Source organism: Gymnoscopelus microlampas, assembly GCF_963454915.1.
Source record: "Gymnoscopelus microlampas genome assembly, chromosome: 18".
In the NCBI taxonomy this organism is placed as follows: domain Eukaryota; kingdom Metazoa; phylum Chordata; class Actinopteri; order Myctophiformes; family Myctophidae; genus Gymnoscopelus; species Gymnoscopelus microlampas.
This window is the reverse complement of record NC_139955.1, coordinates 27,454,597-27,471,631: the sequence shown is the minus strand read 5'-3', so window position 1 is coordinate 27,471,631 and position 17,035 is coordinate 27,454,597. Positions and strand designations below refer to the sequence as shown.

The following is a 17,035-nucleotide window of genomic DNA, read 5'->3' as shown; positions in this document are numbered from 1 at the left end:
TGATTTGATACGGATATCATGACCGCTTCAAGCTTACAAGAACTGTGAAGTCACATTTGCCTTTATGTCACACAAAATGAGACAGTCAGAGTCAAGAAGACCTGGTCACATGACAAACCTCATTATTGTCTCCTCCAGGCAGACCAAAGGCCAGGGCTGGAGATTATGTTCACCCTGGCCTGTGTGGCTGGCTTCCAATGCCTGCCATTATCACCCTTTGACAGGAGTAAAAATGCATAAGTATTATGGCTCATATCATGGCACAAGAAAAAATATCACAAACAATCAAATCAGTTACAACTCAAACATCAAATAACAAATAAGCCCAATCACATTGGGGCTGAGCATGTGCAAGTGCATGTATTATTTGGTTGTCATTACTCACCCAATGACGTTGTGAACTTGTGAGCATATTTAGCTGCAGCTACATCAACATTCTGGATGACGCCTTGGCCATCCAAGTCAATTTAGAGAATATATATTTGGGATTGACTGATGCCATTCATTCCCAAACGAATCAACCAGTTAATTGTTGCTCCGCTGAATCACATTAGGAGGGAGGTTATAATCTGCGTCTGCCCTCTAGTGGAGGATGGATGTGAGTGCAAACATTTCGGAGCAAGGGGCAGTGCTTGAAGCTATCTGTCTGTCACCTAGCTGTGTCTCATGATGTCAGCGCAGACAGACAGACAGACGGACGGACGGACGGACGGACGGACGGACGGACGGACGGACGGACGGACGGACGGACGGACGGACGGACAGACAGACAGACAGACAGACAGACAGACAGACAGACAGACAGACAGACAGACAGACAGACAGACAGACAGACAGACAGACGCACGCGCGCACACGCACACGCACACGCACACGCACACGCACACGCACACGCACACGCACACACACACATACAGTAAAATAATCATATTTGAACTGGGGACCCCCACCCTGACAAGCAATTTGACAATTTGGCCAATGTTTCACCAATTTTTATAGTATAGTTTGTTGATTACTTTGATGCTGTAATCAGTGTAGACGTGGTCTTATTTCTTTTCTTTTAGGTATTAATAAAATGTGGGTTTACAAGTTAAATTGTCACTTCACTGTCCCCGGGGGACCCCGGGTCCAGACCCACAGGTTGAGAACCAGTACAGTACAGTACAGTACACTGTATGTATGTTGAAAGTACAGTATCTGGTTTCAGAACAAACCACTCCACTGACACATGCCTTCTCTATTTGAACGACTCTATCAAACAAGATGTCGACAAGGGCAAATATTGCGGCATGGTCATGCTGGACCTCCAGAAGGCTTTTGACACCGTTAATCACCCAATTATGATCAATAAGCTCAAAGCAATAGGCTTTGATGACACGTCGGTGAACTGGATGAGATCCTACCTGGAAGGGAGGGAGCAAGTGGTGGAAGTAAACGGCACCCAGTCCCCTCCCCTCCCAGTGACTTGTGGTGTTCCTCAAGGAAGCATACTAGGACCACTACTGTTCCTGATATATGTGAATGATATGTCCTCAGCTTGCGACTGCAAACTGTTCCTGTTCGCAGATGACTCGGCTCTGCTGGTCTCGGACAGGGACAGGCTGCAGGTTGAGAAAACTCTCAGCACTGAACTCAACAAGATCTGCATCTGGCTCTCCGACAACAAACTCTCATTACACTTGGGTAAAACTGAATCCATCCTCTTTGGGTCCAACCCTAACCTTAGAAAGGCTGAGAGTTTCACGATCAAAGTGGGTGAAAATGTTATCACAAGAAAGGAGGAAATTACCTACCTGGGTTCCATCTTGGAGGCAAACCTCTCAGGTGACAAAAACGCTGAAAAGACGATCAAAAAGGTCCACAAAATAACACGGAGGATGTGGAGGCTTGTTCGTAAAGTCAGTAAGAATACTCTGAAGATTCTTGTAGGGGCCCTCATACAAGGTCATTATGATTATGCATGCACTTCATGGTATCACAACACCTCCAAGGCCCTAAAAACAAGGCTCCAAACATCCCAAAACAAACTTGTAAGGCTACTTCTTGGCCTCAATTACAAAGCCCATCTAACCCATGCCCATTTTGCTAGGCTTGGATGGCTTAGGGTTGAGGACAGAGTACAGCAACTTGCTATGGGCCTGGTCTTTAAGATACACCACAACATTGGGATCCCCCTGTATTTGTCAAAATACTTCCAAAATGTTAATCAAGTCCATGATCATAACACCAGAGGCAGCTCCACAAACCATGTTCAACCCAGATTTGGCACAACAAAGGGAATGAACTCTTTCTCATGCTATTCATCTAAAATGTGGAATGCCCTACCAAAAGGAGTAAAGGAGTGTAAAACCCTACTTACTTTCAAAAATGCCCTAAAGATACACCTTCAGGAGGCTGCAATTCAAAAATGGCCCCTGTCCAAGTCCTAACCTACCCCATGTCCTAACCTAACCTACCCCCCCCCCCCCTCTCTTTCTTTTTTGTACATATTTTTCACCCTTCATACTTCATACCAGTAACCTGTAAACTGATTGTATGACATTCTGTATAGTAGTGTGTATATCTGTCTGTCTCTTATATGTCAACATGATTTGTGTGCATGGGGATCTCATCTTAAACAAGCTACGTGCTTAACTGAGCTATCCAGTTTAGTAGACCTTGTATTGCGAATTTGTACTTCCATGTACTGTTATGTACTGCCATGTACTGTTCTCATGTCTTACTAAATAAAGTACATCAATCAATCAATCAATCAATCAAAGTAAGTTCGCTTGGGAAGGGTAAAGAACTCATTGTCAGTAGGGGGCAGTATATGAGTACATTCACCCAAGCATAGAAGAAGAAAAGAAACGAGGAAGTAAGACAAGAGGACTGTAATTCTTTAGACTTGTGGAGAGATGTTAACAACAACAACAACTACCCTTAAAACCCTACATTACAAGCAACATTAGCTCCCCTAAGATAGCTGGCCCAGGCAGCTAGATACTAGTCATATTTGACAATGCGATGGGTAATTGCTGGGCATTCTGTGCTGGGTTGTTTAGAAGAGAAGTCAACAGGATCCAGAGAGGAGGCGGGTGAGTGAAACAGATCATTATTAGCTTGGTAAGGTGAGCTCAGCTAGCAGCATCTTCTCCAGTTGCTGCCTCCGTGTAAGCTACTGCTTAACTTATACTTAGTTGTCGCGCGACGGTGTGTCGCTAGCCGAGAGAGGATAAAAAAAGCTGATCTACAAGCTCTCGTTGTGAGCTTGTAGATAGGCTATTAACGAAAGCTTATGTGCTAGCTGTGGCCAGCTCATTAAGAATAGCTATGTCACCAGAGGGGTGGCCGTGGCATTTCCCCTACTTCCCTTAGGTGACGTGAGCTTGTATTTGGGCATCATCTGCCCCCCACCCTTGATGAGCGGAGGGGGCAGATGATGTCCAAATACAAGCTGAAGAGAGAGAGAGAGAAAGAGAGAGAGAGAGACAGAGACAGATGATGCCCTGCGTTCAGCATCAAGGAAATCAAGACCCCACCCGTATTGACATGCAGTACAGTGCAGTAGACACACAAGCACCAAAGGCTTCTTAAAGCTATTTGTACAGCAGGCAGGTTGACCTTGCTTGGGTTGTTCAATATTATCTTGTCTATGTGGCAGTATGTCTTTTAGGTCTGTAGTCTTAATCTTGATATTTGATCATGAGGAGTTTGGGTTTCAATTTATCATTTGCAGTCTGCACTTCAGTTAAAATTACTATTATTAAAGGTTGGCTGTGTAAATAGGCATTTTCTTTTTATTTTATTTAGAGTAGCCAATATTTTTTACCCCCTTTTTCTCCCCAAATAAGTCATTATGCCAATGAATTCCTCCCCACACACATTTCTTTGTTGTCACTGCTGTTGTATCCCACTGACTCACCTGCCACTGCCAGTGAGGAGCCCCCACCGGGAGGACGTAGGGCCTTTGTCGTACTCCTCCCGCCCAACACTCCCTGCTTACAGGGGCCGCCCCAGTCTGTAGGAGTATGTGCAATGTCCAATATCACCCTACCCGCCTGGCTTCCCTCCCCGAACACGGGTCAATTGTGTTCGCATTGACACCCGACAAAGGTGGTGGGCAGCGAGTCGACTACCACTGTGCCACCCGAGTGCATAAATAGGCCTTTCTTGGCCTATTACCAGCCTAATAATACTTATTTACCGTTACATATGTGTGCTGCATTTTATTTGATTAGATTTTCTACCGACATAATCATTGTACACTTTATTATTTTAATTTGGAGTTACCATAGTGTCGAAAAGTGAAAGGTTTTGAAAAGTTCCTTTTATATCATTGTGACTTGTGTCTTCATATTTGATAATTTATTGTACAGGTCAAAATACTTTAGAAGCAGCACCACTGGAGAACATTATACTATTGAGGTAGGAATCCTAATTATTATTATTTTTGCAATTTCCTTTTTGTAATCATGGATCATTTCATTTAACTAATTAATTTCTCTTTGACCTTGCAGTTTGAAAACCTTGTAGAAAGCGATGAGGTAAGTCTGAAAGTCCGTATATCAGAGAATAACTTCTGAATACTGTCAGAGAGGTTGAATACCTACAGCAGTGGCATATCAATCAAAAGACACAGCAGTAATAACATATTTTATAATATTTTATTATGATAACTGAAAAACTTTAAATATTACATTTTGTGTTTCATTTCAGGCTGAGAGTCCTCAGCCCTGTCCAAGGTGTGTAAATTGTGAACATTTATATGTGTGGCATTTCTGTAGATGTATCATCATGGCCAATGTTTAACAGAACAATTCACAAGATGGGACTGATGAACCTGTCTTTTTTTGAGTAATGTATTTTATTATTTTGATAGACCAATCAGTGAAGATGAGCTCAAGAACCTCAGAGAACAACGTTATGCTGCAATTACAGACGAGCAAGTCTTGATAGACCAGAAGATACAAGCAGAGGTAACCATGCACAATAAAAGAGTGTACTACTGTAGCTGGGAGCTCAAACATATAAACTATTAGTTAGCTCAGTGGTTCCCAAAAGATGTGCCGTGACTCATGTCCAGCAGCAGTTCCTTGGAATTTTATGACAACCACAGATTATTATCTAGCAATATATACAACCATAACGTTCTGAATCATTTTATAATGTAATATAAACATACTTTGTGTGCACTCACAAACCGATGCAAATGTGTGTTTTTTGACAAAAAGGTTTTTCGACAAAAAAGTAAAAACGGCAAGCTCACAATGAGCTTGTAGATGTAGACACACCATTTTTGCTATAAATACAGGAGTGCCTTGAAATTATGACTTGCCCATTGGTGTACCTTGGGCACAAAAAGTTTGAACTACCACTGAGTTGGCTCATATGTTTCTCTCTGTATGATTCAACGCATGAATTCTGAAAGTCATGTAATTAGATTAAGTATCATGACAAATTAGTCCCCATAATTTTCTTTTGTTGGGCCTATTTTGCCTTTTTTAATTACTTTTTTTTGTTTGCAGCATTGTTTCTTTCAGTTTCTTAATATTTATGTTCTATTTTTGTTTTGTACTTGTTTTGTTATTTCTGCTCAGTTAGAGGCACAAGAGGAGAAGTTGAGGATAGAAGAGGAGGCTAGAAATGCCGCCCAGCGTGAAGCAGCCAGGTTGGCACGTGAGCAAAGGTTGAAGGAGGAGGTGAGGCAGCACTGATAGGCCAACCCACCAACCTACTGCTTGACTAAAACAGCTGCTCTAACTAGGCTTGTCACAATCATGACATTGTACTTGATGATTCATTGTCATACAAATAATTGCGATTAACTCTTTAATTGTGTATTTGTCATCGAACATTGGAACATAAAAATTCTATTTGGCTTTTAGGCTTTGTAAACAAAAATTCCACAGGACAGATTTCTTAAATTTACAAAGAAATGAGTGGCGTATTTAATCACTTAATACTTTGTATGTTTGACAAATGTATGAACATTTTTCAACATGAAAACGATTATGACGATGATGCAAAATAATTGCGATTATGTGATAATTGTGACGGGCTTAGATCTAACTCACTTGTCCTCTGCTCAGTCTATGCAAAGTCCTCACATCCTCAGACCAGTCTAGCATAACGTTTAGCATATTCTGTCTTAAAGGGTACATCAATCTTTTTTCCCTTTCTTTTTTTTACTTTTAAATCCCTAATATTCCATTGAGCCCAAAATAAACAGTTTTTATCATGACTTATTTGCTTGTTTCAAAATAAGCCCATTTTTAGAAGACTCTTTTAAACAAAGTAGCACTCATTTGTTCCTTTCTACATTGAACCCTGGTCTCTAGACTAAAACCCATGGCCTTTGTTGCTCACCGTGTGACCAGTGACACAATAGGGAAATACAAAATGCTTAAATTCCACTTGATTCTGATTCAGCCTCAACCCATCTAAGCCAAAATGTTATTTGCATTTTTTCCCCCAATGTGGAAATAAAGTGTATTAGCTACTGTGGTGCCAGGTTGTCTGCATTATTATCTCTGTTTATTGTTTCACTGTCTGTTGTTTTTATTTTTTCAGTCCCAAAATAATGTATTTATGCTTTAAGCTTTATGCATCACTACTATGCAGTATTGCTCATCTCTATTTGATGGTAGAGGATGAGGACAATTATTGTCTGTTGTTTTCCATCCTGCTTTCCACTGCTTCTCTCCCGCTCCCTGCTTTGTTTTGCTGAGCACATTTGCTTACATGTTGTCAAAAAGCCTTCATATGGGGTGCCTGGTGGCTCAGCCAGTTAGTGCTTATTGTGAGCATGAGGACCCGAGTTTGAATCTGACCCCTGTCTCCTTCTTTTGCATGTCTCTCTTTCTCTGCTCTTGGTTTCCTGTCTCACTACCCTGACATAAAATAAAGAATACAATCTGAATGGTGTTAGTTTTAGAAATTGATACATTTTTCATTCTCTGATTTGAATGACGTTTTTCTTCTTCATAGCGGCTTGTCACCCAAAGGACCCGGGGCAAAGCAGATGGTATTGCTGGCAGTGAAAGTCAACAAAACAAGTACGTTTTCACTGAAGTTTCAAACGACACCTCTGGATATTGTTTTGCGGTTTCATATTGAATTGTTGAGTGTCATCTAGAAATCTCCTGACTTGCACCATGTAAAGCCTTAATTGACATCAATACTGCAAATGCTTGTTGCATTTGAGCAGAGCATACTGTAAACTGAAAAGCAAAAACTGAAACCTTTTCAAAATACCTATATTTAGTTGTCGAAGCAAACAGTATTTACAAATATGAGCAAACCATTATTCCTAAATTCATAAGAGAAATTATCAGGCAGTAGTTATCATAAAAGCTGCTTGGATATTCTATTCAAGCTACCAAGCTAGAATATGCTGAATGTTTGGATACTTCTACTTTACTTGCAATTCTGTTTGCCCACCCAATCTAGGACAATACATGCTGAATGGAGCAATAGGTTTGTTCATTCCGTGTTAATTCTCATCATGGTATGATGTGGTAACCTGTTTCCCAGACAACCTCGTGGAGAAGATTTTGATGTCTACCTTCAGAATGTGAAAGCCCAATCAGAAGCCTTCAGGACTAACAGTGAGTGAGCCACAGAGGCTTGATTGATTAACTAGATGCAATAATGATGTTAATATCATTAGTCAACCTTTTTGACTGTCTACCCGGTATTAAGATTCGCAAATGACACCATGAGAATGTACAATAGTTGAAAAACGTCAATTGTTTTAAATAAGCTGATTGATTCTGTAACTTTTATCACTGTTTTATTCAATGTAAATGACTTTGTATCTTTCTTTTCAAAAGTGCAATACAAATAAAGTCAATTACTATTATCAGGGCTGTCATCTGAGACAAACGTGGTCACTCCCAACACAGAGAGCAGCTGGGACTTCAACACAAAGACCCGCTCCACCAACGATGATGGAACCTCACTAGATCTAGAGTGGGAGGATGAAGAAGGTGGGTTGTTTCTCTTACTCAGGGAAAGGTTTTTGAGTTTCCTAACTACGTTGTTGATTCTACTGCTCTCCTTGAGTGTCACCCAACCCTTTCAACTTTTTTGTAACCCATGTCTAAGTCTTTGAAATATGATCATACCAAGCTTATTTTCAGACGTGAGAGTGACAAGATTCAGGGCAAAAGTAATTAAAAAAGGGGGCATAAAAGCACTTGGAGGCCTGCCCTACCTTCCTCCATCTTTCTGTCTGTCTGTGGCATGCGATGACAATGTTTTACTTTTGGAGTTGTGAGCGAGTATGAAAAGGCATGAGGCAAAGGGGGAAGGTTTATAATAAAGGACTGTCATTATATCATTACAGTGCAACCAGAGTATACAGGCTATATGGAGACAAATGTTTGGACAGTGAACACTTCAAAAAGTAGTGTGGCATGCTATCATTTCTAGGACAAACATGATGTAATGTTAGCTTACACTAGCGTCAACAAAAGCTACAAAATTACTAATCGTGACCAGCTGCAGATTTGCCATTGAAGTGTTACTCAAGCCACACTGCCTAAATGAAAACTGTATCATGTTTTAAATGGCACAGCGAACTGCCTGGATAATAGCAATAATTTGTTTTTTTTCTTTTTATGTAATGGAGCAGGAATTGAGGGGACTAGGCAGAGAGAAGGGGAGTGGAAATGGTGGGAAAAAAACAAGATATTGATTGACACTTCACTGCATCATTGGAGCGCTGCAAAACGTTGAAGCCAGCTCAACATTGTTTGGTAGCACATCATGCCTGTCACACAGCGACAAGTGTCAGGCAGCAGTCTGTAGTATGACTTGTAGCCTGTTGCTTTGTCTCTGCTAGTTTGAACGCTGCATAATACATTGCAATATGTGTACGCGACCCTCCCCAGCTCCAATGTGATTAAGAACAGGTCACTGTCATTCAATGTTCTGTGTAATCTATGTGTGTGATTGTTCATTCCTTGTTTCAATTATGTATGCATCACCAGTCAATCAATGGTTGCGATTTGAAATGTAAGTGTCTCGTTAGTTTGTGTTTCCCCACTTTTCAAGGGTTGGATTGGGGGGTAAGCCCTGCAACATACTAGCATCATGTCCAGGGGGTATACTTGTACATCAAGCTGTCTCACACTACCGAAACAGGAGATAGACTCCTGACCTATGGGTCACATGATGACCATTGGTTCCCAAGGCTATTTACTTACAGTTGCTTTATGAGCGCTTGGGCATAAGTAAGCACTGTGATAGCATTGATATTATGGCTACACAAGTTGACAAGATTGTACCTGAAACTGAAAAGTAATGGCATGTAGGATGACATGTACACAGCTGCAGTATGTCTAAAAAGTGTCGGAGCATGCCAGCATTGTCTCAGGAAAGCGAGATCAGACCTGTGTGTGCATGTGTGGAGAGATAAGAGACTGTGTCTCTGAACAAACACACACACATGACATGTAAAACTGCACTCTGTATCTTTCATGTCCTACCTGAGATTTGAACCAGGGTCTCCCACACAAGTGCTGAAGATTTTCCTTCAGGCAGTACCACTTGTCAACCAGTAGTGGTCATAGCTAGCAGGGAGACTGTGGAAATGCTTAGATTGCAATTCTAATAAACAAAGCACATGTTCTTTGTAACGGCACCTCTCCCCCTAAGATCAAAGCCCAACTGCTTATGTTCAATTCACACCTGGACTGATTCAGCCTGTACATAACCGTATGGTGTCATATGTTTTATTTTTTATTTTTTATTTTTTTAGCTTGGGCAGATACAGGCTTTATGAATAACACTCAAAGAACCTATCACTGATCTGCAGCTACTCAGTAAGGGGTATATATAAACTGAATGTTTGACATTCAAATGTCATTAATTTTTTTGATTAAATGTCATACCAAAGACTATAAAAATGGACCCAATATACCTCCCTGCTAGACATTCAGCATCAAGCGTTGGATTATTGGGTGAAAGTTCCTGTGACATACTAGTGTCATGGCTGGGGGATGTACTTGTACATCAAGCCGCCTTACGCTACAGAAACAGGAGATGGGCTCCTGCCCTATGGGCCACATGGCTTACTTACTTACTTTACTTTAGACTAGAGGAAAGAAACCCCTCCACTTGGTTTGGACCAATGATGTCAGCCATGACACCATCAATCCAATAAATGCTGGGCAGCGCCCTCCCAAACATTTGTCCTGCATGGTAAGTATGAACAAAAGAACACATGATTCAGTTTTAAAGTTATAACCAATGCAGCTAATGAAAATAACTGAAGCAACCTTGTTTTCCTTTGAACAGAAAATGCTTGTTGGAAACCGTAAAATTAAAGCAAAAATAATGTACAGTACAGAATCGTTGGAAAACAACGATTATGTTGAAGCCTCAGTTGAAACCATAAAAGGGCCAAATGGTGTGACTGCATCACTAACTCAGAGACCAAATACAACCACCGCATTAGTTATTTTTTTATTTACAAAATAACATTAATTGTGGAGATTAGGGATGTCCCGGTCAAATCACCCAAAACATGCTATTTGAAAATCCAGCATGCTTGTATTAGGCTAGTTTTGGTGCATGCATTGCCTAATGTATGACACTGATTGGCCTAGTAGTATACAATATTAGCTACAGAGAGAGACACAGACAGGGTTGAAAACATGATGATCTGGTGGTGAAAATTCATATGCACAGCCAGGAAACATGGGATCAATATTCAAAACAAATAAAAGGTGGAAGGAGACGACAACCGCAAAAAGGAGAAGCGTGATAAGTTCTCTCAGGCAATCCGCCATGAAGGCTGGGGTTATTTACAATCCAATGCCATTTTCTGACCCCCCCACCCCCCCACCGGGCCGCACATTGACAGGGACAAGGAGGCATGGCAGACCATCTGTACACATTGCACAATGCACATTCAAATATGTATCTCATATGCATAAGCCCTTTGCATGCATCCCACGTACAGATAAAATCACAAGCTCTAAAAGGAGCCAACGGAACAGGGGTCTCTTGTTGCTTAAAAACGTATTCCTAATGACATTGCTTTTGTGAAGTCATTGTCCTATCAGCAATATGTATTCTTCTTCACACACAAACGCATTTCTCGCCTCATGTATTTTAGGTTTTAAAATTGACTGTCCTCAACCATGCCCCTCTTTTAGGAATGAACCGAGCAGTTCCGCCATGGGAAAGGTCTCGCACAGAGGAGGACATCCTGCGAGCAGCCCTGAGGCCTGGCAGCAAACAGATGACCAGCGGTCCACCCTCAGCCTCTGAGGACTCAAACGCACTGGAGTGGGAGAATGACTTTGTAAGTACCCACATGGAGGACAATGCAGACTCCGAGTTTGAGGGCTTCGTCAATCCTGTCCTTGACACACCCTCCGAAGAGGCGGTGGACAGTGGCCTCAGGTTGGACACCCAAGACAGATAGTGTCTGGTACCAAAGAATCCATGACCTAGTGCCCTCTTCATATCAAAGCCCACCAGCTTTTTGCCTCATCCAACAGAAATGTGTTCATTGCTTTGGGAGTCTGGTACTGTGTGAATATGAGTATTGTGTGTGTTACACTACAGACACAGCAATGTAGTGACATTTTGACAGAGATAACTCCTTTTTTCCAGTGCCTTTATTTGCTAAACTAACCTACCATTTTACAGATGGCAACTTAAATTGATCAGTTTGCGGTTTTAGCTTCCTAAATGCAAGTAGTAATTGCTGCAATGCAAAACTTCCAGGTTATAAACAATGCTTGTAAACAATTCACCATTTGCAAGGCTAGTTCAAAATTGATTTTCTATCACGTAAGCATGAAGATGCTATAAACAGTGCAATGTACTAGGTTTTGGAAATGGCTAATTGGCCATCATGTCCTGCAGTCATTGGTCAAATATACATTACATAATTAACTTGATTTATGTCGCATTAAATTAATTATTTAGATTTAATTTTAGCAGGACCATTTAAATTTGTATAGTTATACGTGATCTCTATCATAATAACTGAGAGCACTGTTCAGAAGGTGAAGAGAGGGGAGTAAGATCGTTATTTCGTTTTTAAGTTATGTAAATTTACATGTGTACATTACAAATGTACATTAAATAAGTTAATCATAATAGCTGCTGTGTTTCCTTTTGTGTCTTTATGTTGATTTGTTTAAAGCCCAATGTGTCGTGTTGTTAGCTTGGAAATCAGTTACTTTCAACAAGCGACATGCAACATATAAATTAGGCTTAAGGGCATTGCATGCACGGCACATGCATTTGGTCTTGCACTATCTCTCTGCTCTTTCTTTTTATTTCTTGCTATGACATTCCCTATCCTCCTTTCCTTTAACTTTCTAACAAATAAAACAAATTACAAATGATTTTTTTTTTTTTAAAACGTTTTTTCTCTCTCCCAATTTAGTCGTTGCCATTTACCCACATATGTATGTGTACAGTAGTCCCTGTTACTGCAAACCCCTATTGTTGGTCTGGGGAGAGTGTAGGCGTCCACATGTCTTCTCCGATACACATGGAGTCACAGCCGCTTCTTTTTACCCGACAGAGAGGCGTTTCACCAGGAGGGTGTAAAGCTCACTACATACTTGAACCGACAGGGTAGGCAATAACTCCAAAATGACGACATTCAGAACTTCGTCAGTGTCTGTCAGAACAACGTTGGGGCGTACTTGCACCTCCCAGATGTGTGATTGGTCAGACGTTCAAGGTGGGCTTGTGCTTGATATATTTTGTTTCCGCATTCTGCCCAAGCAATAGTTTTGAAGAGGCATTGGCTTAGGAGGTGCTCACGACTCACGAGCCAACCTCTGGTGTAGGAGGTACAAACACCTCTGTAATCCCTCTCTGAGTGACCATGCTTAAACCAAAATGGCAAAACCTCTGTGACAAATTTTCCACAGCACATCACGGATAGAGATAGATATACAGGTAGTAAAAGCACCGGTTCCAGCGCTGGCTGTACACTGCTTCAGTGGCTCGAGTTTACGGAGTGAGCCGCAGTGTTGCTATAGGCACTTTCATTGAGCTATATGGGCAGATTACTGAGTGGACGGGGTCTGGCCTGGTCTGAACTGAGTTCTGACTGAGGCAGTAGAAAAAACTTTGGACCTCTCCGAACTTTCTTCGGATCAACCCATCTGAAAAAGAAGAAAGTTAATGCTATCTCTCCCAGTCCCTGCAGAACAGGCCCCCCGACCAACCTGTAGGATTCTCTATTGCAGCGTTAGAGAACACACTCCCCTGCCGGCTTTCCACCCGTAAACATGGCCAATTGTATTCATTGGAGCGCCTGGGCCAAGCCGGAGGCACTGTGGAGGAATCTAACTCCAGTCTCCATGGTGCCACCCAGACTCCCCCGCAAATTACAAATATTGAGGTACATTACATACATTTTAAAGCCGTCTCCATCATGTGCATCTCATTTGCACTGAAGCATCGCAGACCATCACAGACATATTCGCTAGAACTAGACAAAAATCATTCTATGTACTTTCCAGTTCTGCTTTTTCTCTGTGAACACAATTTTGTTATGACTTTTATATCACCATTAACATCATTCCAGCCCTGACCAAAACTGTAATGAGAAATGTATTGCTCAACAAAAACATCGCTGTGACACTGGACAAATGTGTACTGTTTATGGCAAAAATTTAAATAAAAGACAAATCCAATACTTTTCACCATATTTAGTGACATGGTACTTTTGCATCATATACTGTATATTTTGTTTATATTGTATGTGAACTAGTAATGCTGGATCTAATGCTTCTCCCCCAAGGGATATGCTGTTTTCACTGTACCGTACTGTATTAACACGAGTGACCCAAATGGGTGCAGATTCCGTTGCATTTGAATGTGAGGATTTCGAATAGACTGCCAATGTATTCGGAGTTCTAGAGGATATTTATTGAAAACCTCAACAGTTTCTCTTGCATTGTTAAGATGCCAATGAGAAGAAGAAAGGCATCGATCTGACTTTCTGAAATCTAACTTGTGCATTACTGTTGGACTCTAGAGGATTCCTGTGTTATTTTACAAAAAGATTCCATCACTGTTTCATAGCATGTTAAGTCAAAATGGAGTGTACCTTATGATTTTGAATTGTCTTTTCACAGATTTTTGCAGTGAATTTTATGATTTCTGGTCAATCACAATTTAGTTCTAAAAACAAACTCTACATTCCTTGTCAAAATGACCCTGAGATGGAATAAAATGTTTGTCTTGGGTATCTCTGCCATATGTATGATATAATATAATAGATATACTGTATGTATAATCTAGATTCTAACATAATATGGTGTTTAGTGACAGTGGGTGCTGGGTTCAGTGCAAGGTGTAGTGTAGTCAAATAGAATATATACACTGAGACAAATTCAGACTTCTTTAATTGGTACAAAACGAGACAATGCATCAATGAATGGTGGATTTATTAGGTTGGGTTCATCATGGATCAAAATGTTTAATGTTCCATTAAATAAGTCTGAATTCGTCCCGCTAAGTGTTTCATCTAAACACTTTAGATGAAACATCACATTACTTTAACTGAACTGGCTATATGTTGCTCACACGAAGCTACAGTACTACTTGTACATCTACATTCATGTCATCAACTGATATTTCACTTTGGAAAAAGTTTCCATTGCTTTAGTGTACATACTTAAGTACAGGTTCTTTTAAATCGACATCTTGCTTTGGTGATCCATAGATTCTTAATTTTCCTTCAAAACACAAACTTCCATGGTATGCTGCTGAGAAATGTTGACACTACCTGTAAGTGATATATCACTTTGGTGTAGGCGACAGTATATTGCATGACATAAAATTAACCTGTTAACTGTTTTGTACGTTTGACATTTTAATGTATAGGGGTGCTACTGGGGCCACCCATGCTGGTACTGACAAAGGACACAAATTTAGTTGAAAAATAACTTATTTTGTATAAAATACCATAGCACTATACTTGCATATAGCCTACATACATTGTTCCTATGCTACTTTTTTTAAGCCTTGACCAAATAGGCTACAAATTGTCTTGTTTTGAGTGTCTTTTCAAAATAAGATTAATTAATTCACAAAGATACATACCGGTAATACAAAACTGAATTTACATTTACTTATTTTTGTCTTATCAACAAATAAATAAATGAATAAATATGTGCTACAGGTGAAAAATTACTAAAGTCTTACACACCAAGCTTGGTGAATGATTTCAGTATGCAGTTCAGTATATTTGGGGAGCTTTTATTCTTTTCTCTCTTTTTTTTTTAGCTTTTCTACAAATATAAACAGATTTTTTTTCTCTGGATATTTCGAAAGATTATTGTAAATAATATACTGCATTGTCAGTATTGGGGGCATTCGGATGTCACCTCTTATTAGTCTTTATAAACTTTATATGATAGAACAACAACTACAAACTTTAATGACAAAATGAGGTAGGCCAACTCAGAAGCAATGCACACTGATAGCAGAAAGAAACATGAAACGGATGCACTCTTTCCCCTAAATGTGAAGGTCGGTTGCCCACTAGTGGTTCAATCCCAGCGACACACACTGGCTTTTCACATGGAAACTAAAGATCGATGGAAGAACTTGTACATTCACGCGATCCTGCTGGACTAGACCAGTTCTCAACCTTTTCAGGCCGCCCAATAATCATATTTGAACTGAGTCTTTTTTCTTTTCTTTCTTTTTTTTTAGGTATTAAAAAGGTCCTTAAATTGTCACTTCACTGTCATCTGGCCCCCCCCCCCAAAAAAAAAATCACGCCTCGGGGTCCCGAGCCACAGGTTGAGAACCACTGGACTAGATGGACCGTATCGTCGCTGAATGACGAATGGATCATGTCGCTGAGGTCTAATAACTTGTGTTTGATACATGAACGACATGGATGTCCAATAATGAAGCTTTTGGAACAATCGACAACAACAACAACAACAACAACAACAACACAACAACAACGGACAACACTACTATAACACAACAACGCCGCAACGGTCCAGACAGTGTGGAGCCAACAACTTGTGTGACGTTCCCGAGCCGCAGCACAACCTGTGAGAACTCCCAACTTTGTTATTATTATACCTCGAAACGTTTAAAATGTCTGGAGAAAACAATAACATACTTATCGATGTTTAATCACGAATCTATCTACTGTTTACAGGAATCTGAATATTTGTGTTAAATAAGTTAGTTCTTTTGACAGTCGTATTTTGAAAAGTAGGCCTTTTTTTCCTTTGTAGAACACAGCTGTTGTTATTTTAACGGTTTACAAAATAGTTGGCATATATAGCAACATTTTGACCAGCAAACGTCACAAGATCCATGCTTGTATTTCAACAATGAAGCGAGTAAATGCTACCAAATTGACTTTTGATGCGGAGGGATATTATGCACTCCTCCGCTTGTCTGCGGGACTGACCACGGTTGCCATGTCCGCTTATTATAAGTGACTTGTTTTTCTGTAAAGTAGCATGTAAATATTGGTTACTTGCCCCGGTTACGTTTTTAGGGACTTGTTTCTTAGATGTAGTTGCTTATTTAGGCTTACCACCACATTTTTTAAAAATGATTTAAGCCAGTGGTTCTCGAATATTTCCATGATTGTTTTTGTGCCAGGCCAGGTGCATTAAAGTGTTGTTAGAATGTTTAAAAACATATATATATCAAAATATTATTGCAATATATGTACTTTTTTAATAGCCGATGCATATACTGTAGGTTTAACGTGCTCATGTTGCCTATAGTCGCTTCATTTGGGCATGTTCTTCTAGACCAGTTTGCTTGTTTCTCTCGCAAAATCTGGCAACACTGGGACTGACTGGGACATGGCCTGGCTGGGAATACCGACGAGGAGAGAGAGAGGAGGGCAGACAGAGCAGCGGAAAACACACTAGAAAAGAACCAGCTTTACTAAAGCACAAAATGCTCTAATGCTCCACAATCTAAAAACACACCGAGGGGGACACGGATCAAGAGCCGGCTTCCCTGCATTCCTGGCGGTACGTAGTTAATTTGTGGACCGCGTATCTATTGGGAAAATGAG

General features: G+C 40.5%; 2 protein-coding genes across 5 annotated transcripts in view; both read left to right on the top strand.

Moving 5' to 3' along the window:
• Window positions 1–2,856: 2,856 nt before the first annotated feature.
• ap1ar (adaptor related protein complex 1 associated regulatory protein) lies at window positions 2,857–14,594 on the top strand. 2 transcript variants are annotated; one of them, XM_084085822.1, is made up of 10 exons: window positions 2,857–3,077; window positions 4,359–4,407; window positions 4,500–4,526; window positions 4,699–4,724; window positions 4,862–4,958; window positions 5,580–5,681; window positions 6,970–7,037; window positions 7,516–7,589; window positions 7,848–7,970; window positions 11,148–14,588. In XM_084085822.1, the coding sequence occupies exons 1-10, from the start codon at window positions 3,007–3,009 to the stop codon at window positions 11,417–11,419; spliced, it is 909 nt and encodes a 302-aa protein (XP_083941948.1). In that variant the 5' UTR covers window positions 2,857–3,006; the 3' UTR covers window positions 11,420–14,588. The 2 variants fall into 2 exon arrangements, with proteins under 2 accessions (XP_083941948.1, XP_083941949.1); XM_084085823.1 differs by lacking the exon at window positions 5,580–5,681 and having other exon boundaries at window positions 11,148–14,594.
• A 1,215-nt stretch (window positions 14,595–15,809) lies between these two features.
• The window catches only part of smad5 (SMAD family member 5), an 18,122-nt gene continuing 16,896 nt past the window's right edge, over window positions 15,810–17,035 (top strand). For 2 of the 3 annotated variants that reach the window (XM_084042004.1, XM_084042002.1), the window contains exons 1-2: window positions 15,810–16,043; window positions 16,769–16,991. The gene's annotated coding sequence lies outside the window, so the exon portion shown is untranslated. The remainder of the gene's footprint in view (window positions 16,044–16,768; window positions 16,992–17,035) is intronic. The other variant, XM_084042003.1, reaches the window with a different exon arrangement.